This window comes from Ursus maritimus, unplaced genomic scaffold, assembly GCF_017311325.1.
Source record: "Ursus maritimus isolate PB19 unplaced genomic scaffold, ASM1731132v1 scaffold_13, whole genome shotgun sequence".
NCBI classification, from domain to species: Eukaryota; Metazoa; Chordata; class Mammalia; order Carnivora; family Ursidae; genus Ursus; species Ursus maritimus.
Genome location: NW_024423675.1, coordinates 27992026 through 28019914, shown reverse-complemented (window position 1 = coordinate 28019914; position 27889 = coordinate 27992026). Strand labels below are relative to the sequence as shown.

Here is a 27889-nt window from a genome sequence, read left to right as displayed (position 1 = left end):
TTCTTTAAATTTTTTTTTACATATATTGTAGTTCTGGTGCTTGGGGCATATGCATTTAGGATTGATATGTATTCCTGTGGATTGGCCCTTTTATATATATAAAATCCTTCTCTGTCTCTGGTTATTTTCTTGTGCTAAAGTCTACTTTATCTGCTATTTATACAATACTCTGGCTTTCCTTTGATTAATGTTTAAATGGTTAATGTTTTCTGTTCTTTTTACTTTCAACTTGTCTATATCATTATATGTGAAGTAAGTTGCTTGTAACAGCATGTGGTTAGTTGGAATTGTCTGCTAGTCTCTGTCTTTTGGTTGGTGTATTTAGACCATTGATCTTGAATGTAATTATTGATTTATTGATACTTGAATTTTCTGTCCTTTTGTTTCTGTTTTCATTTTCCTCCTTTCCAGGGTTACTGGAGTATTTTTAGAATTCTACTTGGATTCATCTATAGTATTTTTAAGTGTATCTCTGTATAGCTCTTCTAGTGGTTGCTGTAGGTATATATGTACATATGTAATATGAATAACTTATTTTAACAGTTTGAATGGAGTATAGAATCCTTTACCATCCCCTATTTATAAAATTGTTTCAGATACTGTCTCTACATGTGTTTATAACTATATCAGATAGTGTTATAATTTTTACTCCAACTATCAGACTTAATTTAGGAAACTCAAGAGGAGACTCAACCTATATTTGCTTTCTGTGTTCTTTCTTCCTTCATGTTTCAGGTTTCCTTTTATTATTTTCTTTTGGTATAGCCATTTTTTTAAAGGGTACATCTGCTTGTGACAAATTATCTGTTTCTTTTCAACTGAGAATATATTGATTTCCCCTTGTTTCCTGAAGGATAATTTTGTTGGGTATTCATTTCTAGTTTGACAGGTTTTTTTTCCCCCCTAGTACTTGAAAGTGTTGTGCCATTTCTTTCTGGCCTCCATGGTTTTTTATGACAAATCTCTTGTCATTTTCCTCTGGCTATTCTGGAGATTTTTTTTCTTTGTCTTCAGTTTTTAGAAATTAAGTATCACAAGTCTTTGGGTGGATTTTTTTGGAGTTTTCCTATTTGGGATTCATACAGCCTCTTGAAACGGTGAGCATCCTGCCAAATCTGTGAAGTTTCCAACCATTATTTTAGTTGAGTACTTGAGCCTTTCATTCTTTCCAGGACTGTGATGGCACAGGTCATAAATATTTGTTACTGTCCTACAGGCTTCTGATGCTCTCTTCCTTTTCCCTGCTCCCTCTCCTCTATCTATTGCTTGTTGTTTAGACTGGGTAATTTTTCTTGTTTTGTCTTCCAGGTCACTGATTTTTTTTTTTTTTTTTGGTCTGCTCCATTCTAATGTTGAGCCCTTTCACTGAGCTGTTTATTTCTCTTATTGTAGTTTTCAGTTCTAAAATGTTTATTTTGCTTTTTCTTTATGTCTTCTATTTCTTTGCTGATGCTTTGTTTTGTCCTTTGTTTCAGGCGTGCCTGTATTGTTCATCAATCAAAGCAATTTTATGATGATACCTGTAAAATCGTTGGGAGAGAATTCTAACAATTCTGTTACCTTGTTGGCATCTAATGATTTTGAATTGAAATCTGGAGTATTTTGTACAGTTATGATATTCTACATTTAAGTTATTTACTACACAGCAAATTTGTTATATTTATATTTACATGTTTTGTAAATATAAGCTATTTACATATAAGTAAATGTAATATAAAATTATTATAAGCACATAGTAAACATATTATTATTATATATTTAAACCTTTTCTATTAGCCGGCTTTGTAAGATACTGCTCTGGCATGTGAAATGTGGAGATGGTACTACCTCCTTATTGCCAGATGGAGTTAGAAGTCTAGGTTCCTCACTTGGCCTCTGTTGATACCTGAGGAGTTTGGAGGGGAGTGACTTGTTACTGATGGGTAAGGGTAGAAGTCCAGGTTTTTCATATCATCACTACTGACACCATTGTGTGGGTGGTCTTATTACTGCTGGGGGATGTTGAATGTCTAGACTCTCTGTTGGGCCTTTGTGATATAACCTAAAAGTGTATCTGTGCATTGGGAGTATCCATAGTGCCAGACAGGGATGAAAGTCGTGTTTCCCTACTTGGCCTTCTTTGAAACTACCCTCGTGGGGCTCTTTGAAGTACTTTGTTATATCTTGGCGAGGTTGGAAGTATAGGCTCCCCACTTGGCTTTTGTTGGTGTGGGTAGAGGTAGAGCTGCAGTTTTTTTATGGTATTTGATTGGAAAGGAGTGGTTACTATCTGAAAAATTTCTTTTTAGCTTCCTCTTTCCTGGTCCACTGGCTAGGGAGAACAGGCTTTTGCTGAGACTTTTTTGGGCCATGACCTTCGGTTCTTTTGGATGGCTGGTTTTTTTTCAGCTCCGAAATGGAGAGACAAAAAGAAAACTCAAGGAATTCACCACAGTCTTGTTCCTTGGATTCTGAGGTTCTTAGCTGGTCTGCCACCTTTTCTCTGACTTTCAGTTATATATTTGTTTTTTATATAATGTCTAGGGCTTTTAGTTGTATTTAATGGGAAGTATAAGGAAGACTGTCTTTTCCATCTTCTCACCAATGTTTCTTATAGGTGTTAATAAAAATCTGAACTATTGCTATTTGTCATAACTTTGCTAGCAGTTGCACTGAATGTTGATTTTATTATGGTCTTGCATCTAATGTCAGTTGACTATTTAAAACACACCAAGGAAAGAAAGGAAATATATACAAGGTGGCGAAGGGGCAGAAAGGAATGTGAATTGTAAAAAATAATAATTGCAAAAGAAGTATTCTTTTGTTAAATTGAAAGATGAAAATAATTTAGGTATATAGTGCTTCTGTTTCTTTAACCTTCTTTTTTACCTTCCCTAAATAAATATTTTATATACTGTTTTCACAGCCTTATTTAGTTTGTAAATGGATACTCTTAGAACTATTGATTTTATTATAAGTTTGTTTAAGTATTATTCATATCTTTATCCCTTGATATAAAGTTGACAGGGTATATTGATAGTTGTATAGTGGAGTTTTTTACTTGATTGATCTGAAGTAGCATTTTAGTGTAGTGTCCTATGTGTACTACTATTGAAGCTTATTTCAGAGTCCTTTGGTGGGAGGCTGGTGATATTCCTGAAGTATTAAAGAAAATGTACCATTACAGATACTTTTTTCTAAACTTTCATCATACTAATGGAATATCTTCTTAAGCTATAAATGATAAGTAGGATTATTTTCTTTTGGTAATAGTCATGGTGTTAGAATTGAATGGGTCTTTAGAGAAAATATAATTAATTAGACCATGGTATAAATGAGTAAATTAATTCCCCAAAATGAAATGACTGCTTTTACTAATGTGATGGTTAAGTGTTTAGCCTGTGTTTAAACCTGTTGTCACTTAATTATGTGTGCAGCCTTGAATAATTTCTCATTTCTTTCAGCCTCAGTTTTTTCATCTGTAATTTAGAGATAACTCTTTTTTATGTATAATGAAGATGTAACAACATGACTTTTAAATTGCTTGGTGCAGTTTTTTGCATTACCATCATTGCTTTAAAAATGACTCTTGTTCTCCTTCCTTACCCCTTTTTTATGTCTCTTTCTTCAAATTTCTCTTTCTTAGGAAGCTCACCAGCTAGCTTATCTAAAACAGTGATGCTTCTCCTGCCACCCTCACAGTTTTGTACCCACACCCTCGCTTTATTTTGGGTTTATTTTTTCTATCATGGAATAGGGACTGATATTTACTGGCTGCTCAGTTTTGTTTGAAACAGTGTATATAGACTTTCAGTTAGGTTTCTGTTTTAAGCCTGCTTTTTTACCTGCTATTTCTGAGGTTAGAGACTCTTTGATGTTCTCCCAGACAGGTGAACTCCCTGTGCTACATTTCCAGACTTGTATTTTATGCCATGTATTCTTCTGTCCTGCTTCAATAATTAACTCTTTATTTTCCAGCTTCTGGAACTTTTTTGCAGTCTTTTTTATGATGGTCCTGTATTGTTCATTGCCATGACTTTCTACTGTATTATTCTTCTGTCATTTCATTAGATCTTGAAAGGGAGTGAATATAATTTTGTGCACTCGGGCAATGAACTTGAACCAGAAACTCTGTGAAATAGATACAGATGAAAAAAGAGAGAGAAGAGAAAAAGAACTGAAAAAAATGGTTATAAAACTTTTTCAACTATTCTATGTACTTCTCTTCCTTCTCCCCAATTTTTAAAAAGTAATAAGTGCACATTTAAAAAAGCATAAGGATGAAAATATTTTAAAAGCAAATTTGTATTCCAAATACTATTAAATTTGTGGTCTTTGAAAAATTCAAACTTATATAGAATTAAATAGAGCAAAAATTAAATCTCCCTTTATTTCCTCTCTTATTTTTGCTTTGTTTTCAGAGGTCACAAATGTTATTGGTGTGTTGCATATTCTCCCAGATCTGCTGTGCATTTAGTCACATACACATAGGTTTTAAAATAAAACTGGATCATCCCATATGTTTGTGATGTGCTTTCCTTTTATTTTTTTTGACTTCTTAAAATTGGATTTCTTTTAAAAATAATTTTCATTGTAAACGAGTCACATGACCTAATCCACATCACCTCCTAGAATTGTCTTTTCTCCAAGGACATTCAAACATTGAGATAAGACTTGGACTGGGTTTGGCCTCCTGGGCACTTGAGAGTAAGATAAGCTTCCATGGGGAGAGGAGGGAAGCTGTTTTTTGATGTATTAGAAAGAACACAAAGGATGAGTAAAAGTTTTGCCTATTTACAACAGATGAGTTAAACCACAAATCAGAATAAAACAAAAGCCTAGAATTTCTATTATACATATATATAGCATTTCTCTAGTAAACATACCAACTTAAGTACTTTTTAAAAACACATACTTATTTGGAAGCTTAATACATGATATAAAGATAGCATTTCAAAGCAGTAAGATGCCTGGGTGGCTCAGTCGGTTACACATTGAACTCTTGATTTTGGCTCAGGTCATGATTTCAGGGTCTAGAAATTGAGCCCCGAGTTGGACTCCATGCTCAGGGGGAGTGTGTTTGAGATTCTGTCTCACCCTCTGCCCCTCCCCCAAACCCATGTGTACACACACTCTCTCTCAAATAAATTAATTTTTTAAAAAAGCAGTAAAGAAAGATTAGGCCTGAAAAAGTAGGAAAGAGGTATGAGATCCTGACCTCAAACCGTAAGAAAACTAAAATTTTTTTTTAAAGGATTTTATTTATTTGACAGAGAGAGAGACAGCCAGTGAGAGAGGAAACACAAGCCGGGGGAGTGGGGGAGGAAGAAGCAGGCTCCCAGCGGAGCAGGGAGCCTAATGTGGGGCTCGATCCCAGGACCCTGGGATCACATCCTGAGCCGAAGGCAGATGCTTAACGACGGAGCCACCCAGGCACCCCAGAAAACTAAATTTGAAATGGATTAAAGAGTTAAAGATTTCTGCTGAAAATCATGAAAGTCTTAGAAGATATGAGATTAACTTTATGTTCTTAGTTTAGAAATATTCTTAAGAAAGCACAAAACACATTTGATTTAATGAAAATTCAAAAGTTTTTAATATTGATAAAAGGTAGTAAATTTAAAAGAGGGTGCACGGGGGGTAAATATTTGTAATAAAACTAACCAGGAAGTAATATTCATATTATTTAAAGAGCTTTTACAAATAAGGACAATGTCCCCATATAGGTATTCATCTATAAAATTTATAATATTTCATAATTTAAAAAATTTTATAAGTAAAAGATATAAGTAAACAATTTATAGGAAAAATACAGATGGACAATAAACATCAAAAAGATGGTCAAAGTCATAGTGAAGTGAAAATTTAGATGATAAGATATTGTTTTTCACCAAAGGGGAAAATTGTCCCCTTTTCCCCCAAAAACAGACTGTGTAATATCCAAGGTCTGAGCAAAGATGGAAAAGTAGTACTGTATATTCAGCCTTGATAGAGGGCAATTGGGCAACGATAACTAACAACTACATAGCTGTTACTATGTCCTAGGCACTGACACGTTAACTCATTTAATCCTCACAACAACCCTCTGATGGAGAAAGTGAGCCACGAACAGGTGAACAAAGATAATGTGTACAAGAATAGTCACTGTAACACCGTTGAGTAAAAAATTAGGGACAACTTTAAGTATACTAATTGGGACATGGTTAAATATTTCACTGTGTATCCAGTTAAAATAATTAGGTACTCTATATGTGCCAGCCTAGAAAGAAATCCAAGCAAATATCTACCATAAGACAACAAATTGAACACTCTCCTTTAACTCCTTTTTGAAATCCCTCTAAACTTAGGGGAAAAAAAAAAACCCAACTGTATGATGACAAGGAGAACAGGAGAAAACAACAGTGAAATTCTGGCAGCTCTGATTCAGAATAATAAGGAAGAAATTTTTCTAAGAGATCCCAGAGAGCTGAATTCTAAACAAGCAACAGATTCAGGAGCAAGCTGTCAATATGTATAACTAAAAATCCTCAAAAGAGTTCAGAAACTGGTAGTACGGGCATCGGCAGGCTTCTCCACTGTATAGTAACTATTTGGCTTCCTACTGTATTCTGTTATTTGGATGCAATCTCAGGGGGAGGATTAAAGTCCACCTCCTGAAAGAGGAAGTACCTGAATTTAATATTTAGAATTATTCTTTAAGATATATTTGTTCCTTCTCTTCCATTTATTTAGTTATTTAATTGTTTATATCAATATAGGCTCATGTATATATACATACTTCTTTTTTTAATTAAACTTCAAACCTTATTGGAATTTCCCAGTTTTTCTATTGATGTCCTCCTCTGTTCCTAGTTCTTGTTCAGGATACCATATTTAGTTGTAATGTCTCCTTAATCTCATTTGGTTTGTTAAAATTTCTCATGCTTTCTTTTCTTCGTAACCTAAATAGTGTTGAGGAGGACTGGTTGGGCATTTTATAGAATGTTCCTCAAATTGGATTAGTCCGATGGTTTCTCATGATTAGATTGAGGTTATACTTTTTGGGAAGAATAGTACAGAGATGAAAGTGCCGAATAGGGGGTACATGATATTTATCTGACATCAGTGGTGATGTTAACCTTGATCACTTGGTTAAATGTATTTGCCGGGTTTCTCCACTATAAAACTATTATTTTTCCCTTTTATACTCTATTCTTTGGAAGCAAGTAGCTAAGTCCAGCTCAGACTCAAAAAGGGGGTCGGGGTAATGAGTTCTATATCCTGGAGGGGAAAATATGTATAGAGAGAGAGGGAGAGAGTCGGTTGGGGAAGGGCAGAAGGAGAGAGAGACTCTTAAGCAGGCTACATGCTCAGTGTGTAGCCTGACACGGGGCTCCATCTCACCACCCTGAGATCATAACCTGAGCCTAAATCAAGAGTCAGATGCTTAACTGACTGAGCCACCCAGGTGCCCCTATTTGGAGTTCTTTTATAAGAAAGACTCACTTTTTTTCTCCTTCATTTATTTATTTATTCATTTATATCAGTGTGGACTGTGTATATTTTATTTTTTGGGTTTTGACCCAATAATACTTATTTTGTTGCTCAAATTATTACAGCGTTGGCCATTGGGAACTTTTTCATTTTGACTCCTGTGATGCTTTCTGCCCCACATCCATCCTTTTGTTTTTTGAGCACTTCCCTACTCTTGGGTACTAAAAGTATCCAATGCTTATCATATTTTCCCTGCCCTCACCCTGGAATCAGCCATTTCTCCAAGGAGTCCTGGTTCCTTTTATTGGAGAATGGTATTTATAATCCAAGATCTGGGCGCTGGGAATGCTTTCTAATGGCTGGGGTGTAATGGCTTCTAAGCTGTCCCAGAAGACAGAGCTAGGCTATGTAGGTATGTATACTAACTTATGTATACATACATATCTATAATTATTTCTATGTATATCATTATTTATATTAAGCTAAACATGAGTTTCATGCTAATGTCTCTGACTCTAATCCAGTGCAGCAAAGCTCTTGTTAGCTTTTTCCCCTGCTCATCTGTATAAAACTTCCCTCTCCCAACAGTGAGATACCTCTCACCACCTACCATCCATTTTTCTTTTTTTTTTTTTTTTGAAGATTTTTTTGTTTTTGAGAGAGAGAGTGAGAGAGCGAGTGTGAGCAGGGGGAGAGGGTGAGGGAGAGAATCTCAAGCAGACTCCCCACTGAGCATGGAGCCTAATGTGGGGCTTGATCTCATGATCCTGAAATCATGACCTGAGCTGAAATCAAAAGTCAGACACTTAACCAACTGAGCCACCCAGGGGCGCCCCAATCCATTTATTTATTTTTTCAACCCTCCGTATACAAGTAAAACAGGTTCAGAACCATTAACTCATACTTTTCTGTGTTTTTTAGTTCCTCCATAACAAATTACCACAAAACGAGTGGCTTAAAACAACAGAAATATGTTTTCTCATGGTTTTGGAAACTACAGCTCCAAAGTCAAGGTGTTGACGGGCCATGCTCCCTTCAAAGCCTCTAGGAATGAATTGTCCTTCCTTGCCTCTTCTAGCTTCTGGTGGTTACCAGCAGTTTGTCATTCCTTGGTTTGTAGCATCATAGCTCTCATCTCTACCTCCTTTACATGGCTTTCTTTGGCTCTCCTCTGTGTCTTCACATTTCTCCATCCCAAGGACACTGGTCATTGGATTTCAGGATCCCCCCCAATTCAGCATGACCTCATCTTGACTACCTCTGCACAGACCCTCTTTCCAAATGAGGCCACATTAGCAGGTTCTGGAGGTTAAGATTTTAACGTATCTTTAGGGGGAACAATTCATTCCGCAACACTCTATTATAGACTATGTGGTAAAATAGAAAGGCATGTAGTAAGTGCTGGAGAGTAATTTCAACTAAGTTTATAGTTGAAAATAAAACAGGAGAACCGCTTTGAGGGTTTAGAAAAATGTGATTAGCTATTTTCATCAATGAACTTTAAAAATTAACTTTTTTGAGGAGAGAATGGTATAGGAAGGATAACAGATCTGAGGATTTAAAAGTTGCAGAGTGGATACCCTGGGATTTTCTTAGTGTTAGCATAATGCTGTTTGCTTTAAGCAAATCGTACTCTTTCTTAACTTTGGTCCTATGTTATGACTTCTCAAAAATTTACTTGAGATCCAGAGATAAATTACTTAGCTTTTTGAAGCTTTGGCTTAGAAACTCAATATTAATTATCTTTTTTTTTAATAGTTACTTCAACTTCCATAGAATATTATGGTATTATTCTGGGAATTTTCCTTCCTCAGTTTGGCCAAGGAAAGCTTAAAAATAATATTGCTCTCTCCCCTCAGACTAGGCTATGCGATGTCAAGGCTGAGATGTTACCTTTTCATAATGACTGGCTGAAGAACTGAAAATAGCTCATTGACAGTATTGCTGGTAATAGTATCTTTTTCATAATCTCCGGAAACTCTTTGATCCTGTTGTGTATTATTATATAACTATTCATCTTTTCTATTGCTGTTTAGAAAACAACCTTTTCTCCCTATTCTTTGAGTTAGTTTGAAACTAATTTATTTGTTAACAGTAACAAAGATCACTGCTTTTTATCACTGAATTATTCATCGGGTGAACTGAATTATTCATCGGGTGTTAAATTCAAGTTCCTTTAATCTTTTAGGGATGAAGAGCATGATTTCCACTGTCTCCTTGAATTGGGCTGATGTGAAGATGTTATATTTTTTGGACTTCCATTATTTTTTGCCATTACCTCCGAGCTGAACTCCTAACTCCTTTCCCTATTAGTTTTTTAGTAACACTTGAAGCAATGAGTGATTTTACTGGTGTATATATAACACATATCTATACAGAATACCCTAATGGCCGAAGAATCCATTGAGTTTAAGGCATGATCACAATAGGTAGTGTTAATTTGGAGGCCACTAAAAGTGGATGAGGCATAGAGCAAATAGGGTGAGAGTTCTAGAAAAGAATAAGAAAGGAATGTAAAGAATGGTGGATGAAAGTAAAATGGAGTAGTAGGACTCAGGAAGACTGACAGTATCAGAAATTTGGGAATTCTGTGGAAAATGAATCAGAATTACGGTTTAAGTGGTGCTGGTGATGAATGATCTTGATTGCGTTTATTACTGACTGCCTGGAGAGGTGAAATGTACTGTTAAAAAAAGTCAGCTATTTAAAAATGTTACCTGAATATAAGAAATAGTGCCTAGTCCAAATCGAGATGTAAAATGCACACTGGATTTCAAATTCTTTGTGTAAAAAAAATGTAAAATATCTTAATACTTTTTAATACTGATTATATGATGATGTGATAATATTTTGGATTTGGTAGGTTATATAAAGGCATTATTAAAGTTAATTTTAACTTTGCAATATTACTTTTCAGATGTGGTTACTATAGAACTTAACATTACAAGGGTAGCTTGCATTATATTTCTTTTGGACATATTGGACATACTGGTTTTGAGAGTGTATAATTTGTAAAGGGTTCACTTTCAAAGATTTTGAGTGTGTGTATATGTTTGTATATTTCCCAGTAGGAACAGTGTTGGCTTCTCAAAATAACTCCTGTAGAACATTTAATATTTAATGTAATAGAAATTTATATTCATAGCATTATGTCTATGATAAATTATATTCTGCTGTCAGTCTGGGAGTACCAAGAGCACACCCCTTTTTATCATTTTGACAGTAAGTGATAATAGCTCACTGCAGTGGGATATTGCTCTAGTTCCTCTGACAAAGAGAAAGTTAGTTAAGGTGAGTATGGTGGGGTATAAAGGGTTGGGCTAGGGAAGATTTTAGATTGGAGAATTCCTGAAATTCCGGAGTTCTGTTGCTCAGTTGGGAAATGGAGAAAAGGAATAATGTCAATAATTCCTGATGGAATTCCCCTTTTTGGGTCTGAGGTGTAGGCCCTCAGACTTAATTAGGAGGGAAGAAGGAACATTCCCACCTGGAGTCTCAGAGCATAGCTTGCTTCGAGGCCAGTAGGTACCTACATGAAAGTGAGTGGGTAGAAGAGTGTGATTGCTCCACTCTTTCATATTTAAAGTTTGGTTGGAAATTGAGTGTTTAGGAGGAAAGAGACTATCTTGCTACAGGCTTCTAAAGTTTGGCTGTTCTTTGCAAATAATATTATGCTTATGTTACACAGTTCAGATATTTAACCTGTGATAGTAAATTTTGAGTTCTTGTTTACCTTAGTAATTATTTCTCTTTGTCTGAAGATAATCATGATTGAATAGGTATACCTCTATATGCTAAACGTAAACTTAATTTATTGGGTATAGATCAGAGTACATGGAATTGTTTTTATTAAATTCCATGGTACATTAAGTACAGTACATCAGTGAAGTAAGTTTTCAAACCTTAAACTGAATAGCACTGTCTAGTCAGACACCCTCTCCCCACCCTATTCTCTGCCCTTTATTATTGTTTGGTTTTAACTGGTGTTCCAAGTGATGCTGTTTGGCCACTGCTAAATCCTCAAAGTATCCTGTGAATCATCTGAAAAATAACTTGCATTCTTTTTTATTTTAATTCTTTAAAAATTTAAATCTGCATGTGAGTATAGAGTAACTGAATACAGAATATAAATGCTCTGTGAATTACAGCTATCCAGTTTTATAAATGACCATCATACAAATAGAAGTACCTTTAATTTTTTTCTCTCAACCCATAGCTTTTAGAGGTTCATTCACTTAATAAGTATTTATTGAATAACTTACTGTCTTTTAAGAACCGCAGAATCGAAAATATCAAAATGAAGGCGAAGATTACATCAGAATCTCAGCATGAATGGGACTCTAGGACAGAACGATATTCTTAAATTACGACTGAGTGATAGTATTTTGATATTTCAAATAATGCTAAATAAGAGTGTGGGGGTTTTTTAAAAATATATTTAACAAGAAGTTGAGGTACTAATTTAACATTAGTGATACGACCTTATAGATGTTGTAATTTTTTCATGAGGTGTCAAATTCATGTTGGTAGGAAATAGATCTGTGACATGAGGATGGATGCATCTGCAAGACCACCAAATTGTAACATAGGCCACACCAGTAGATGACCAGTTTCTTCCTAGGTTTTCTTTGCTGAGACTGGGAGGCTGTAAACAGCTGTTGTTACCACATAAATTAGTTAGAAAAGGAGTTGTTTCTGAAGTTTGCAGCACTTGTGTAGAGCATAACCTAGATGAGGTGCCAGAGTTGAATGATTCAGGGAGAAGCAAGAGGAAACTAGTAGGAGTATAGGACCCTGTGGCAGTAAAAGAACTTAATTTTTGCTAAGGCTGTCTTTGTAACCTTCCACAGGACAGTCTTCCTCTCCCTTATGACATGGAGCCTGGGAGGCAGACTTGCAGGCAGTTCTTTTATCTTTTTAAATCTGAGTTCTTAAATGTAGTTTCTAACAGTCTATTTGGAGTTAATTTTCAAGCGTATTTATATACTTTACAAAAAAAAAGGTACAGATAGAGTTAAATAATTTTTTACTTTGATAATTCCCAACTGCTCATTTGTATTAGAGATAATTTTCTTATCTAATTAACCTCATTTATTTCAAAAGGAGGGACTGATAAAAATGGACTTCAATTTAATCATATCTTCATTAGTTAGTTGTTTTTACTAAGAAATAATAGGGCTATATTTAATAATACAAATTTTGAGGTCATCCTGTGAATATGTATATATATCAGAAAGGAAGAAAAAATCAGAAAAGTTACCAGTTGGTGCATTGTCTTTATTTTATGAAGAAATGAAGGCCTTGTACGGTAAGGACTTGTTCAATCATTTATATATTCATATAGCTAATATTTACTGACTGTCTGCTACGTGTGAGATACTGTGCTAGGGGTTAGAATTAACAGACATTTTCCCCTGTTCCTTGTGTATGTCAAGTCTAGTGGAGAAGACAGATAGGAAATAATTAAGATAAAATAGCAGCGTGATAGTTGAAGTAACACAGGGTGGGGGAGCATACTGGAATCTACTGGATTAGGTGGAAAACCCCTGGCAGAAGTAATGTATAAGCCGAGGTCCAAAAAGGAAAGAAGGAACTGGTAGGGCACAAGGTGAGAGGAGAGTAGGCTGAGAGAATAGCATGGTCCAAGGCAAGAAGGTGTGAGATTCTGGGGATGGAGCAGAGGACACCAAATTGGATGCAAGCAGACCACTTCCATGCAGGTAGGAGCCTTGGAGACTTCATAAAAAGAGAGCGGGGAAGGAGAAAATGAGGTGATTCAGGAGACACATAGAAGGGGAAAACAGTACATTCTTTTTACTTAAACAGCTCTATATAGATGGAATTCACATACCATACAATTCAGCTATTTAAAGTGTACAGTGCAGGGGTGTCTGGCTGGCTCAGTGGGTAGGCCATGCAGCTCTTGAGGGTTGTGAGTTTGAGACCCATGTTGGGCGGGGAGCCTACTTAAAAAAAATCAAGTGTACAATTCAGTGGCTTTTAGTGTATTCACAGAGTTGTATATCCATCATCAGTATCACTTTCAGGACATTTTTCATTATCCTCAAAAGAAACACACTCCCCTTAGCCGTCATCCCAAACACTCTGATTCCCCCAGCCATAGGCAGCCACTAATTTTGGAGGATGTCATAAAAACTTCTTTTCTTTGCTTATGTATTTTATTACAGTGGCTAGGTTTTATTAGTTTAATTTGCCAGATGGTTTCTTTAAAATACCTCATTTTAAGGTAAAATACTCTCTTGTTCTTAGTTTTTTTTCCTTTTTTACAGAAAATTTCAAATATATGCCAAATTAGAAAGGAGATAAAATGGTAAAACCCACATGTACATAATACCAAATTTATACAATTATAAATTATAACACATGGCACTCTAATACAGCTTGCTGTATTCCAGCTATCACTTCTCTACTTACCCCCATGCCCTTGGTAATATTTTTAAGCATATTGAGAGCTTCCTCTTAACCTTTCAATTATAATAATAGTAGTATTTATTGAGCATTTACTATATAGGCATAATGATAAGTTGACATGATTATTTCAGTTAATTAAAAAATTATATTTAGGTATAATTATATACCCATTTTTTAGGTGTAGTGAAGGATATTTAGATAATTTTCTAATCTGTTATCTTTGTTTTAGTTTATAAATGCTCAGTTCATTGGTGAATAATATTATGCTTTTGCAAGTTCATAACTTTGGAAATTTCAGACTGTGATAATGGCTACTCCAATAACTGGGCTTCCAGGTACTACTTCCAGCTACTACAGTAGTCCGTTAGCCTTAATATTAATAAAAATACCTACCATAAATTTTTGCAATATGGAGCTTTGTACTTGATACATGATTTAAAGAGAGTCTTCATTATAGAATCCTTCGGAGATAAAATATGATTAACTGTATTTTTTTTTTTAACTGATGGAACAAGAGTTAGAGGGAGTTAATAATGTATCTGGAATTACATAGCTTTTCAGGTGGTGGAACTGAGATTCTTCAAATCTAAATTCAAAGCTCTGCCTTCACCCCACTGTGTAAGATATCTGTCCTCAGAAGGGAGAAACTAGAGGGAAAGAAGTCCTGTGAGGTGTAATTTAGGATGGTATAGGTAACACTAGACTGAGAAGCAGACCAGGATTCTATTTTGAGATTTGTACTTGGTCAAGTAATTTAATCTTTATGGACTTTAGTTCTTCATTTGCATATGGGAGTAGGTCAGAGGTTATGCACAGAACATTTTTCTTTTACTTGTGAAAGTAAATAATTTCACAGCAGTATTCACAATAATTATAATTTACATTCTTTTGCAAACCAAATAACTTTTTCCTTTGCCCCTCATCTCTACTTTGTTTTCTTGTTGATCTATATTATTTCTTAAAATGAAATATTTGAATTTTAAATTCTTAAATGTGGCAAAAATCATAGCTGTCGTAGGAGGTGTACTTTGCATCTTTATGGGCTTCATTTTTACCTCCAGTGTTACTAATTTCATCCATTCATTCATCCATCCGTCCATCCATCCATTCATTCATTTATTCACTCAGTTTTTCTATTATTTTGTTTCTTGACCTGGTAGTATATGAATGCTTAAACCTGAACAAGCTGAGCTGAATTTGGTTCATTTTAGTTCCCTGTGATGAACCTATGTATTTCTTTTTTTTTAAATGTTTTTTTATTATATTATGTTAGTCACCATACAGTACATCCCTGGTTTCTGATGCAAAGTTCGATGATTCATTAGTTGCGTATAACACCCAGTGCACCATGCAATACGTGCCCTCCTTACTACCCATCACCAGCCTATCCCATTCCCCCACCCCCCTGCCCTCTGAAGCCCTCAGTTTGTTTCCCAGGGACTCTGGGGAACCTATGTATTTCTGACTTGGAAAGGCTGTTCACACAGCCATGGGTTTAGGGAGATTAATGACTTCACATCTCCCCAAACTAGCAGATGGATAGAGGATAGATAGATGGATAGATGGATAATTTGTTGTCTGTTCTGTCATAATAAGTTTTGTTTCCAAGAAGATTTGCATTTTCAAAAATCACATCCTGTAATTTAAGAGATTAAGTTCTAATTTAATTTGTGAAAATTTTTACAGGAGAGAAATAACTTATAGCTCTTTGTAAGTAAGCTGGCTGATGAGACTTAAAACTAGTGAGAGATATCCAGAAAATGGTACAATTGAATGAAATTTTAAAAGGCATTTAAGAAAAAAAATTAAGTTTTTATGTAAATAAAAAAAAGGAGCTGTTTGTACTGACTGGCTTTTAAAATGAGTTTTGTTTTGAATTGTTGGCCTCTTGAAGCTGTACTTCAGATTGTCCTTTAATTAAGTTGCTAATACTCTGGATGAAGATCAGAAATGCCTTTACCCTCTTTTTTTGAAGCCAGCTTTTCATTTTGTTTTATAAATACAGAAATGCTTACACAGAATTGCATACTATTGCTGTCATGTACAGTTGCTAAAAGAGTAGACCATACATTTGGCTGTAGGGAAACAAGTTTCTCATTATCCTTAAATAAAAGCAGTTTAGGAAAGCATGATTTTTATGATATTGATATTTGACATATAGTTTTCCTAAAGTTATTGATAGTTATTTTTATATGATTCTTTTTTTGTGATTATTCTCTGACCTTACGCAGATACCATAATGCCAAAAGAGGACTTAATACTTTATCAGGATTGCTTTGGCTTTTCGGGGTCTATTGTGGTTCCATAGAAATTTTAGGATTGTTTGTTCTAGCTCTGTGAAAAATGCTGGTGTTATTTTGGTAGGGATTACATTAAATGTGTAGATTGCTTTGAGTAGTATAAACATTTTAACAGTATTTGTTCTTCCAACCTATGAGCATTTCTTTGTGTACTCTTCAGTTTCTTTCATAAGTGTTCTGTAGTTTTCAGAGAAGAGGACTTAGTATTTTAGGTGTATCTTTTGTAAACATTTTAACTGGATTAAAAAATTATTTAGGGGCGCCTGGGTGGCACAGCGGTTAAGCGTCTGCCTTCGGCTCAGGGCGTGATCCCGGCGTTCCGGAATCGAGCCCCACATCAGGCTCCTCCATTGGGAGCCTGCTTCTTCCTCTCCCACTCCCCCTGCTTGTGTTCCCTCTCTCGCTGGCTGTCTCTCTCTCTGTCAAATAAATAGATAAAATCTTTAAAAAAAATGATTTAGACAATTCTTTTTGAGTAGATTTGCACTTACTGTGATGATTATTATGTTTTCGTGCATTTTAAAACCCTATTGTATACTTTCTTTTCTACTTTGATCTCAGGTTTTTCCATCCTTTCTTGATTTCTTTTGATTGTCTTTTTTCTTCATGCTATTTTCCTAATAAAATTTTCTAATAGAGAAGTTATACACTACCTATGTTTTTAAAAAACAGCTTTATTGAGCTGTAATTCACATACCATACAATTTACCCATTCAAAGTGTACAATTTAATGGGTTTTAGTATATTCTTATTATTGTGCAGTTATTATCACAATCTAATTTTAGAACATTTTTAGCCTCCCTAGAAGAAATCCTTTAGCTGTCATTCTTCGTCTTCCCTGAGCAACCACTCATCTTTTCTGTCTCTATGGATTTCTTTTTTCTTGACAATTCATATAAGTGGGATCATCTAATATGTAGTCCTTTGTGACTGATTTTTAGTTAGCATAATGTTCTCAAGATTCATTCATGTTGTAGCGTAAACCAGTACTTCATTTCTCTTTATTGTCATATAATATTCCATTATATGGATAATACCAATCTTTTCATCAGTTGATGGACATTCGGGTTGTTTTGGCTTTGGGACGTTGAGAATAATGTCTTTATGAACATATTTTCTTTTATTTTGGGTATGTACGCAGCAGTGGAATTGCTGGGTTATATGGTAACTCTGCGTTTAACCTTTGAGGAACTGCCTGAACTGTTTCCTAAGCAATGGTGCCTTTTTTCATTCCCAGCAGCATTGTATGAGGGTTCCATTTTCTCCTCATCCTTGCCAACACTTATTATCTGTCATTTTGATGATAGCTGTTCTAGTGGGTATGAAGTGGTATCTCATTGTGGTTTTGGTTTCCATTTCCCTGATGACTACATGATGTCAAGCATATTTTCATATGCTTTAATAAGTCCATGTGTATATCTTCTTTGAGGAAATATCTGTTCAAATCTGAACCCATTTTTAAATTGGGCCATTTGTGTTTTTATTGAGTTGTAAGAGTTCTTTAATCTAGATACAAATCCCTATCAGATAAATGATTAGCAAAAATTCTCTCCCATCTTGAGTGTAGTCTTTTAGTTTCTTGGTAGTCTCATTGGCAGCAAGTTTTAAAAATTTTGATTAAGTCCAATTTGTCTTTACTTTCTTTTGTTGCTTGGGCTTTTGTTACTATATTTAGGAAACCACTACCTGACTTAATGACATGAATATTTACACCTATGGTTTCTTCTAAGAGTTTTATAGTTTTAGCTGTTACATTTAGGACTATGATTCATTTTGAGTTAATACTTATGGATGGTACAAGGTAGGGGTCCAACTTTTTTCTTTGACCTGTGGCTGTACAGTTGTACTAGGTCTACCTCTTCTTTTAGTCGTTAATGTAGATGTTATGTAACCTTTAGCTTGACTGTCTAGAATGGTAATTAGTATCTTTCTCCTCCTCTAACAGATGTAAGGACCTTGAAAATGGGAATGCTGGGTGCGCCTGGGTGGCTCAGTCGGTTGAGCGTCTGCCTTCAGCTCAGGTCATGATCCCAGGGTCCTGGGATTAAAAAAAAAAAAAAGAAAAACCTTAAAAAAATGGGCAGGTTGATCCGCTCTCGTTTTGAGTTATATGTCATAGTTGCACATCTTTTGATTCTATCTTTTTTAGCCCACAAATTAGATATTGTTTTTATTGTTTTATGCAGTTGCTGTCCTTCATTTTTTTTTAGATTTAATTGTGTTTACTTAAAAAACCCCAACTCTTTATTTTTATTTTATTTATTTTTTTACAACTCAGGACTCATTTGTCTTCTTCCTGAAAGAAACTAAAGGAATCTTAATAGTTCTTTTAGTGGGTCTGTTGATGATAAGCTCTGTTATTGCTTAACTGAAAATATATTTTGCCCTCATTCTTGAAAGGTAGCTTATCTATCTAAACAGTTCTTGGGGTCCAATTATTTATTGTTAACCCTTTGAAGATATTATTTCACTGTGTTCTGGATTCCATTATTGCTGTTGAGAAGTTGGCTGTTATCCTGAGTGTTCTTTTATGAATAGTCTGCCTCTTCTCTCTGGCTCACTTCTCATTGTCTGGTGTTTTGTAGTTTCCTTATGATAAACTTTAGTCTTGCTCTGTAGCTGTGTCTGTAATGGTGAGTTGTAAACGCTGAGGGGAGGGGATATATTCATATTTTTGTGAATGATGTATTTGCATTGTCTTTTCTACCTAGTACAGTGCCTTGTACATAATACATTCCTAGGAGATTCTTTGGTTGAATTATTGTTGAATTTCTTTATATAGCTCTTTACCTACCAGGATGTAGTTTAGACTATTTTTTAAATATTTATAAAAATACAGGGAATGCTTAGAAATATTCATTTGTTGTTAAAAAAAAGGATGGGGTTACACGTGGCATAAAATTTTTTTTTTCTGATACGATTATGGCATTAGCAGGAGGGGAAAAAAGGTATGCTGTTGTATAAAACTTTATTGTTGTTGGGTTAGAGTTAAATTTTTTATTTAAAAATGTAATATTTGTTATAATATTTCATATTGACAAATATATTGAGCAGTTACATTTTACTTTACTTTACTTTTATTTTATTTTATTTTATTTATTTTATTTTATTTATTTTATTTTATTGTATTGTATTGTATTGTATTGTATTTATTTTATTCGAGAGATTGAGAATGTCCGTGCAAGTTGGGAGACACAGAGCGGGAGAGAGAGAATCTTAGGCAGGCTCCACACCTAGCATGGAGCTCGATGTGGGTCCTGATCTCATGACCCTGAGATCATGACCTGAGCTGAATTCAAGAGTTGGACACTTAACCAACTGAGCCATCCAGGTGCTCCTAAGTAGTTACATTTTAAATAAAAATATTTTTATACAGGGTTATATAGTTTGCTGATTAATTTTTTTTAATATAAAGACTTGTGTTTTATTGTTGTAATATAGGTCTGAAGGGTGTGGTCTTTTTTGAATTTATTTACTTTTATTTAAGAAGGGTAGAAGAGAGAGAGAGAGACTATAATACAAGAAAAGATAGAATCAATGTATTCATCTATTGCCAGATAACAATAACATGACAGTGAAACAAAAGGTTGAGATTTTGTTCAGAATTCAGAATACATTATCTTAAATATTCACTTATATAGTCAGGTTACAGCAAAGTCCTCCTCTTTTGTTTTTCCCTTGCAAGCCGAAATCTGTCTGAAACCATTAGCTGTACTGTGCTCTCTGTGAATGCTATAGACCCTATCCTCTGGTTTTTAAAAGGACTACCCTTTGCTGGTTTCAGATTTCACTGTGGTAACTTAGATGTGGGCCAGATGCCATTGTAATAACTTGCATTTGGGATTTGTGGCTGCAATTAGATAGTATAATGAAGCACATTAGGAATTGGATTACATCTTTCTCTAATTACCTCTGTTTCATTAGGGCAAAAATAACATTTTTAAGGTTTTAAATTAATATTTTCTGGACTCATCTCTGAGATATAATGGTCCTTTTTCTAGATATTCATGCTATCAAATATTTAATTTTTCTTCATTATTTCATGTTGTATGTGCATGTGTATGTATGTGCTTATGTGTGTGAATAGACTAGGCTTTAATCCTTTATTTTGGCAGTACTGAATTCTGAAAGTCACAGTAAATCAGTTTGTACACTAGAACTCAGATACTGGTGATAGTTGAACTTGGAATATTTAAGCTTGAAAGCTTCAGAACTGGAATTAGACCCAGACGTAGTGATGTTGTAGTGAATAGAACAGAGAATCACTTATTCATCAGTGATATTTTCTGGTCCCCTCTCTACTTTAACTGAATCTGGATCTCTTGGAGTAGGGCTCCAGATCCCAGGTAATTGTTTTTGTATGTTAAAGTTTGAGAAATTCAGATAAGTGACTTTTAGGAGTAAGTTCTGTTCTCAGTGTAATGTTCTTTGAATAGCATATATTAATTATTTTCAGATTTGTAGGAGGAAATACTAGTATGATGTTGAATTGGTTTTTATCACCAATTATTGATTTTCCACGCAGTTGGGAAATACTGAGCTAGCAAAGGTAGACAGGAAAGTAACACGTTATTAGATATAAGTAGCAGCCAAGACTGGTGATGTGTGGTCTCAGAGGTTTCAGCTGTGACATGGAAAGTGAGGTAGTCACCTGATATATTATTCATACTTAAGTAACAGTGTTATTTGAGATATTTTAAACTCTTTGAGGTCACAAAACAAAACATCTTTGCAATAGTTTGACCAAATGGTAAGGTTATGCTCCTTGAAAGAAATTAAGACATTGTAAAAGTTAAATATGAAAACATCTTTCTCCTTTTCTCTTCTTTCCATGATGAGAGGGCTATGCCTTTGTTTATTATTAAGTTTTGGATGTATTCTTCCCCGACCGTTTCTCTGCTCATGAATATATATGTATGTATGTATGTATGTATGTATGTATGTATGTATGTATGTATTCACGTATATTTGCTTATATGCTTGCATATTTTAAATATTGATGTATATGAACAGATTGCCTCTCTTCTCTCAAAGGGTATAACAGTTTATTTTCTCATCATTGTAGGATATTATAGCCTTTAATAATCTGATGAATCGGATAGGGAACATACTTTAACTATTAATGAGTTTGAACATCTTTTGGGTTTTTTTGAAGATTTTATTTATTTGGGAGAGAGAGAGCAGGAGCATGAGCAGGAAGGAGGGGCAGAGGGAAAGGGAGAGCAGGCTCCCAGCGGGGAGCCTGACTCAGGGCTCTAGACCCCGAAGATCATGACCTGAGCTGAAGGCAGATGCTTAACTGACTGAGCCACCCAGATGCCCCTAACATCTTTTTTTTTTTTTTTAACATGCATTCTTCATTTGCATTTCTTGTGATTTGCTTTCTGATTTCCTTTGCCTGTTTTAAAATTGGGTTGTTAGGTTTTGTTTTGTTTTTAATTTTATTGGAGTTCCTTGTATCCTATGGATATTTAGTCTTTTGTCTGTTATATGACAGAATAACGTTTACTTAGCTTTTTCAATCATGTAATAATAACTATTTTTTTTCTTTGTTCCAGAAATTCTTCTGGGTCCTTTATGTGTGTTTTTTCATTTAATCTTCACTGTTGTTCTGTCCGTTTTATAGATGAGGGGACTGTGATGCAAGGAGGTTAAATAAGTTGTTTGAACATATGGCACTAAGTGGTAGAGCTAGGATTTGAATCTAAAAAGACTAATTTTAAAAACTGTTACATTTAACCTTTACAATTCATCTTTACTTACAAAGTTTTTTAAATGTAAAAAATGGAAAATTTCAAATTTGTATTTTTTAAAGTTAAAGATATTTAATGATTTTAATACAAATTCTCCATTAGTAATAGTGACACAAACTTGTATAGATACACACACACACACACACACTTATATAGTTGGTATACAGATGCAGTACCATAATGTATTAATACAGATATTCCATACACTTTTAGGGACACTTGTCCTATTTCTATTTAGAACTGACCTTCAGTAGCATATTCCCTTATTTTTTCTTATTGATTATCATAATAATCTGTTAATCTTCCTGTTGCCAATCATTTTGCGTTAATCTGTCCTCAACACTGTTACTGGAATAATCATCTTAAGTATGTTTTGATCAAGTTACTCACTCTTTCGGAAACTTTCAGTGGTATCACATTTCTTGATGAATGAAGGCCAGGCTTTTTCCTTACTGGGGCATTTGAAGACTTACATAGTTCTGTTTCATCTTTACCTTTCAAGAATTACCTTGAGCAATTTTTTTTTCTGTTTAAAAAACTTTGTCTTCTCACTGTGATTCAGTATCTAGTATACTAGTCTTTGAATCCAGTGGTTCAGGTTCAAATCTCCATTGCACTTTGTTTGAATGCAATATGACATAATGCAAGGCACTGTCATTTCTTGAATTTTTATAAAGTATGACCTCAGATATGGCAGACTGGTTGGAAAGGGGGTGAAAGAATCAAGCACATTTTTCTGAAGCAGAGTTGGCATAGCCAACGAAAGATTTTTCTCTCTTTAGATTGTGTATTGGGGCTGATGGGGATTGGGTGTGTGGAGCAGGACTAAAGTGTTACACAGCCAGTGTTAAGTACAGGGTTGCAGTATCTGACCTTACTGCTATATGATCTTGAGAAATATACTTAACTTTTCTAAATGTTAATTTGCTCCTTTGAGCAACTTTTCTTGATACTTACTACATACAGAGGATAAATGGGATAATTTGTTTTTTTTCTTTTGGAGTTGTATTCTTCTGGCTTCATACTTGGATCAGTTAGTGTTCTTAATCAGCAGAAGAAGCTTAATGAAGAATTTATTTAAGGGTGTTTAGTACCTCATAGAATTTTTGGGGAAGGTTTGAGAACCAGGCTTAAGGTTAAACTTACAGGTAATATCCCTCAAATCACCTTTGAGAACTGTCACTTCTCCAGCCCCACCACATACCAGTATTGCCCAGTTTTGCTGCCATGCTGGGCCAGAACTTGATTGTCTGCCGCTGGTGCTGCCATTGTGGAAGGCTAATAGTTTTGCTCATATCAGCCAGAAATAGTAGCTCCATACAGAGCCATTTTCTTATGGGACTCACTTCCAAGCTGAAATCTGGTGCAGGTGTTTCTGAATGTCTGCACCTTAGTTGCAGAGTATGTTGGGAATGTGAGGTCTAAAATTAATTTTGGGAGATTAGACTTACAATGTGGGAATCATCCTGAGTATAAAAAGATTCTGCAGAAACTGATGAGAAGCTTGAGCATGATAAATAAATGTTCACTATAATACTTTGGCTTGTATTCTTCCATCTGTAATATTTTTTTTCTTCATCTCCAAGTGAATAAATTCTGTGCTGGAATTTCATTGTTTGATTAGTCTGGCTCTTTCTCATCTGAATTTTCTTATGGCCTTTTCATCATTTCTTTTCACATTATTTAAGACATCAAAGCTCACAATTAGTATTAAATATATTCTAGTATGAACCAAACAGTATGGAAAAATATAGAATAAACTGTGAAAATTGCCTTTCACCACTCACCTCTTCTCCCCTCACACTTTCAATTGCTATCCCCTTTTGAAGTGTCCTCTGATAAAAATTTATAATCTCTAATTTTAATTTGACACATTTGATGATAATTTGTCAGTTGATGGTAAGTTCATGGAATAGAGTTTTCTTTATTTGTGCTTTGGGTTTCCCTGGAGCCTACTAAAAATGTTACTGTGTGTAGAAGAATAATATGTAAAGGCTTGACCTAAGATAATAGCTGTATCATCATTTTGGAAGTAAAGGCTTACAACGTAGGGATTTAGTGAATGTGCAGAGAAAGATAGCAGTCTAAGTAGACTCCAGAAGTTCTAGCTTGGGAAACATACCATTGATGATGCCATTTAAGGGAGACTGGGAATGGAGGAACTACTCTGTATCCGCAAGTATATTGCTGTAGTGCTTTCTGATTATATTCCATTATTGCAGGATCTCCTTTACCCATATTTCTGATTTGAATTAGAGTTTGGGGATGTGCCAAAATTTTGAGTGTGGCATAGATTTCCAAAGTTTAGGAAAGACTGTGAAAAATACCATTTTCTAGTAGAGTTATTTCAGAGGCTTCAGTGTTGGATGATGAATAAGACCTCTCAGTGAGGAGATGGATTTTTCTTTTAAAAAAAAGTAACAATAATTAGGTTAAATAAGGTGACTATCAACCTGTTTTCTAGTTATTTGTGATCTGTAAGTAGGTGGTAAATGGGCATATATTTCATTATGTGTCCACTTTTAGAAAATAATATTTGAACATATGTTTGGTTTGCTTCAGATAAGCATAATAATAATAACAACCTCATTTTCATAAAGTGTCTCTGAAAAACTTGTTCTGGGAAACCATATTCACATATTTGTTTTGGCATTTTGCATTTAGCACGTTTTTTCCCCTGTTAATTATAACTAATTTGACATTCTTTTCTCTTTCCAGATCATTCAACTTCAAGTGGCACATTATCTTTTAAGCCTAGTCGATCATTGGTTACTCTTCCTACTGCCCATGTCATGCCGTCTAACTCCAGTGCTTCAGTTTCCAAACACAGGGAATCATTAACATCAGATGGCTCAAAATGGAGTACAAGCCTCATGCAAACATTGGGAAACCACAGTAGGGGGGAGCAGGACTCTTCACTAGACATGAAGGACTTCCGGCCTCTCCGGAAATGGTCATCTTTATCCAAACTCACTGCCCCGGATAACTGCAGCCAGGGTGGCATTGTACATGCTGATGAATCAAGGAGTGGTTTGGAAAAGACAGGGAGAGCCAAGGTTTTAACGTCGCAACTAAGAACAATTGGGCCTAGCTGCTTACATGATAGTATGGAGATGCTTAAGCTAGAGGACAAGGAAATAAATAAAAAACGATCATCAACTCTGGACTGCAAATATAAATTCGAGAGCTGTAGCAAAGAGGACTTTAGAGCTTCTTCCTCCGCTCTTAGGAGAACGACCTTAGACATGACATACAGTGCCTTACCTGAAAGCAAGCCCATTATGACAAGTGCAGAGGCTTTTGAACCTCCAAAATATTTAATGCTGGGTCAACAGGCAGTAGGTGGAGTTCCCATTCAGCCTTCTGTGAGGACACAGATGTGGCTGACGGAGCAGTTGCGGACAAACCCTTTGGAAAGTAGAACTACAGAGGACTCTTACAGTTTAGCTCCTTGGCAGCAGCAGCAAATTGAAGAGTTTCGACAAGAAAATGAAACACCAATGCAGGTAAGGCTCAAAATCTAGTGTTTGCTTCCCTCCAGTGGATGTTACGAGTACAGTAGCACACTTGCAGGAAGCGTAGGACGGTGTGTCCATCGGTGCGGATTGTTTGGCTCTTCCTTTTTCCTGCAAGTTAGTAAGCATAAATGGTATAAACTCCCAAAGTACTGTTTTGATAAACAAAAGTTAAAAAATTTATTTGAGGCTTATTAACATGAAAAACTTAAAATGTTGTACCTAACTTAGTCTTTACTTTCCTTCTCATTTGTTCTTTTTTTTTTTTTTAAAGATTTTATTTATTTATTTGACAGAGATAGAGACAGCCAGCGAGAGAGGGAACACAAGCAAGGGGAGTGGGAGAGGAGGAAGCAGGCTCATAGCGGAGGAGCCTGATGTGGGGCTCGATCCCAGAACGCCGGGATCACGCCCTGAGCCGAAGGCAGATGCCTAACTGCTGTGCCACCCAGGCGCCCCTCCTTCTCATTTGTTAAGTGAGCATAAAAATAAACAAAGCAACACATATTCAATTTCAAAGAAACTTGAAACAAAGGACTGGCATGGTATAATAGAACATTAACTTGGGAGTATGAGGTCTTGGGTTTTGTTTCTGTTTCTATCAGATTCAGAACCTGGATGAGTTTCTATCTGGGCCTCCGTTTCTTTTTCTATTCTTATTGATATATAATTAACATATAACATTACATTAACATATAACATTACCGATCACTTATAACATTACATTAACATATATAACTACAACATAACGACTTGATATATGTATGTTTGTGAAATGGTCACCACAGTAAGTCTAAGTCTGGTCTGGTTAATGTCCATCACCAGACATAGTTTCAGATTTTTTTTTCCTTGTGATAACTTGTAAAATTTTGTCTCTCAGCAACTTTCACATATATAGTACAGTATTATTAACTATAGACATTATGCTGCACATCCTTAGGACTTGGAAGTTTGTATCTTTTGACTTCCTTCACCCATTTTGCCTACCCTCAGCCCCTCACAATTACCTATCAGTTCTCTGTGATTTTTTCTTTTTTTTAAGATTCTATATATAAATTTTTTGTCTTTGACTTCTTTCACTTATCACAGTGCCCTCAAGGTACATTCATATTGTCGCAACTGGCAAGATTTCATTTTGTTACAACTGAATCATATTCCATTGTATATTATATACCACATTTTCTTCGTTCGTTCATCAGCAGGCGCGTAGGTTGCTTTCATGTCTTGACTGTTGTAAGTAGTGCTCCAGTAGACATGGGAGTGCATATATCTTTTGGGGTTAGTGTTTACATTTCTTTTAGGTAAATACCCAGAAGGGGAACTGCTGGACCATATGGTAGTAGTATTTTTAATTTTTTGAGGAACTCCTCATACTGTTTTCCATAGTGACTGCACCAGTTTACATTCCTACCTACAGTGCACAAGGGTTGTCTTTTCTCTACATCCTTGCCAATACTTGTTATCTCTTGTCTTTTTGATAATGACCATTCTAACAGGTGTGACGTGATAGCTCAGTGTGGTTTTGATTTGCATTTCCCTGATATGATGTTGAGTACCTTTTCGTGTGTCTGTTGGCGATCTGCATGTCTTCTCATTTCTTCATCTATGAAATGAGAAGGTGGAACTAAAGTCACTTTTAAAGTTTTGGTGGTGTTGGAAATGTATTTAGGTTTATAAGCACAGATGTGCTTATTTAAAAAAGATTAAGTTGAGTATCAGGGGGCACCTGGGTGGCTCAGTCGGTTAAGCGTCTGCTTTGGCTCAGGTCATTATCCCAGGCTTCTAGGATCAAGCCCGCATTGGATTCCCTGCTCAGTGGGGAGCCTGCTTCTCTCTCCCTCTGCCTGCCAACTCCCCCTCTTTGTGCACTCGCTCACTCTCCCTTTCTCTGTCAAGTAAATATAATCTTAAAAAAAAGATTTATTAATCAGTTTGAGGAAAGCACTTTATAAAATAGCACATGTAAATAAAAGTGGTGTGTATCCCCTACAGTAACATGTAAGTGTGTATTTCTTGATCTGGAAATGTTTTCTATTCCAGGATAATTTCCACAGCTCATTTTAACTAGGAAAGCAATTATCTGTAGAATTTTTTGTAAATCCTATCATCCATTTTTTATTACCAGAATTTTCTGAAACTAATTAATTTTATCAGAAATTGTAAAATTTTCCTTAGAGAAAACATTTAAAATTAGTATTCATTACTGCTACTAATAAAAAGTAGTAAAGATTAAGGGAATATATCCTATGAAAAGATAAAGAGATCACTTATCTAGAAACCTCACAAATCTGAGTCCCAAACATACACACAACTGAATGTGCTACATTCACATGGCAATCCTTAACATATTCCATGTGCCTTCCTTATTCTTGTTTTGGTCACAGTACTGAGCAATCTTGATTATGTATAAAAACCACATAACCAAAAAGAAGCATTA

General features: G+C 35.2%; 1 protein-coding gene across 7 annotated transcripts in view; it reads left to right on the top strand.

The window, feature by feature from the left end:
- CEP85L (centrosomal protein 85 like) overlaps positions 1 to 27889 on the top strand; it is a 225764-nt gene that overhangs the window by 91211 nt on the left and 106664 nt on the right. For all 7 annotated transcript variants that reach the window (XM_040627699.1, XM_040627698.1, XM_040627697.1 and 4 more), the window contains one exon: positions 24656 to 25443. In XM_040627699.1, the coding sequence (XP_040483633.1) occupies positions 24656 to 25443 (788 nt within the window). The remainder of the gene's footprint in view (positions 1 to 24655; positions 25444 to 27889) is intronic.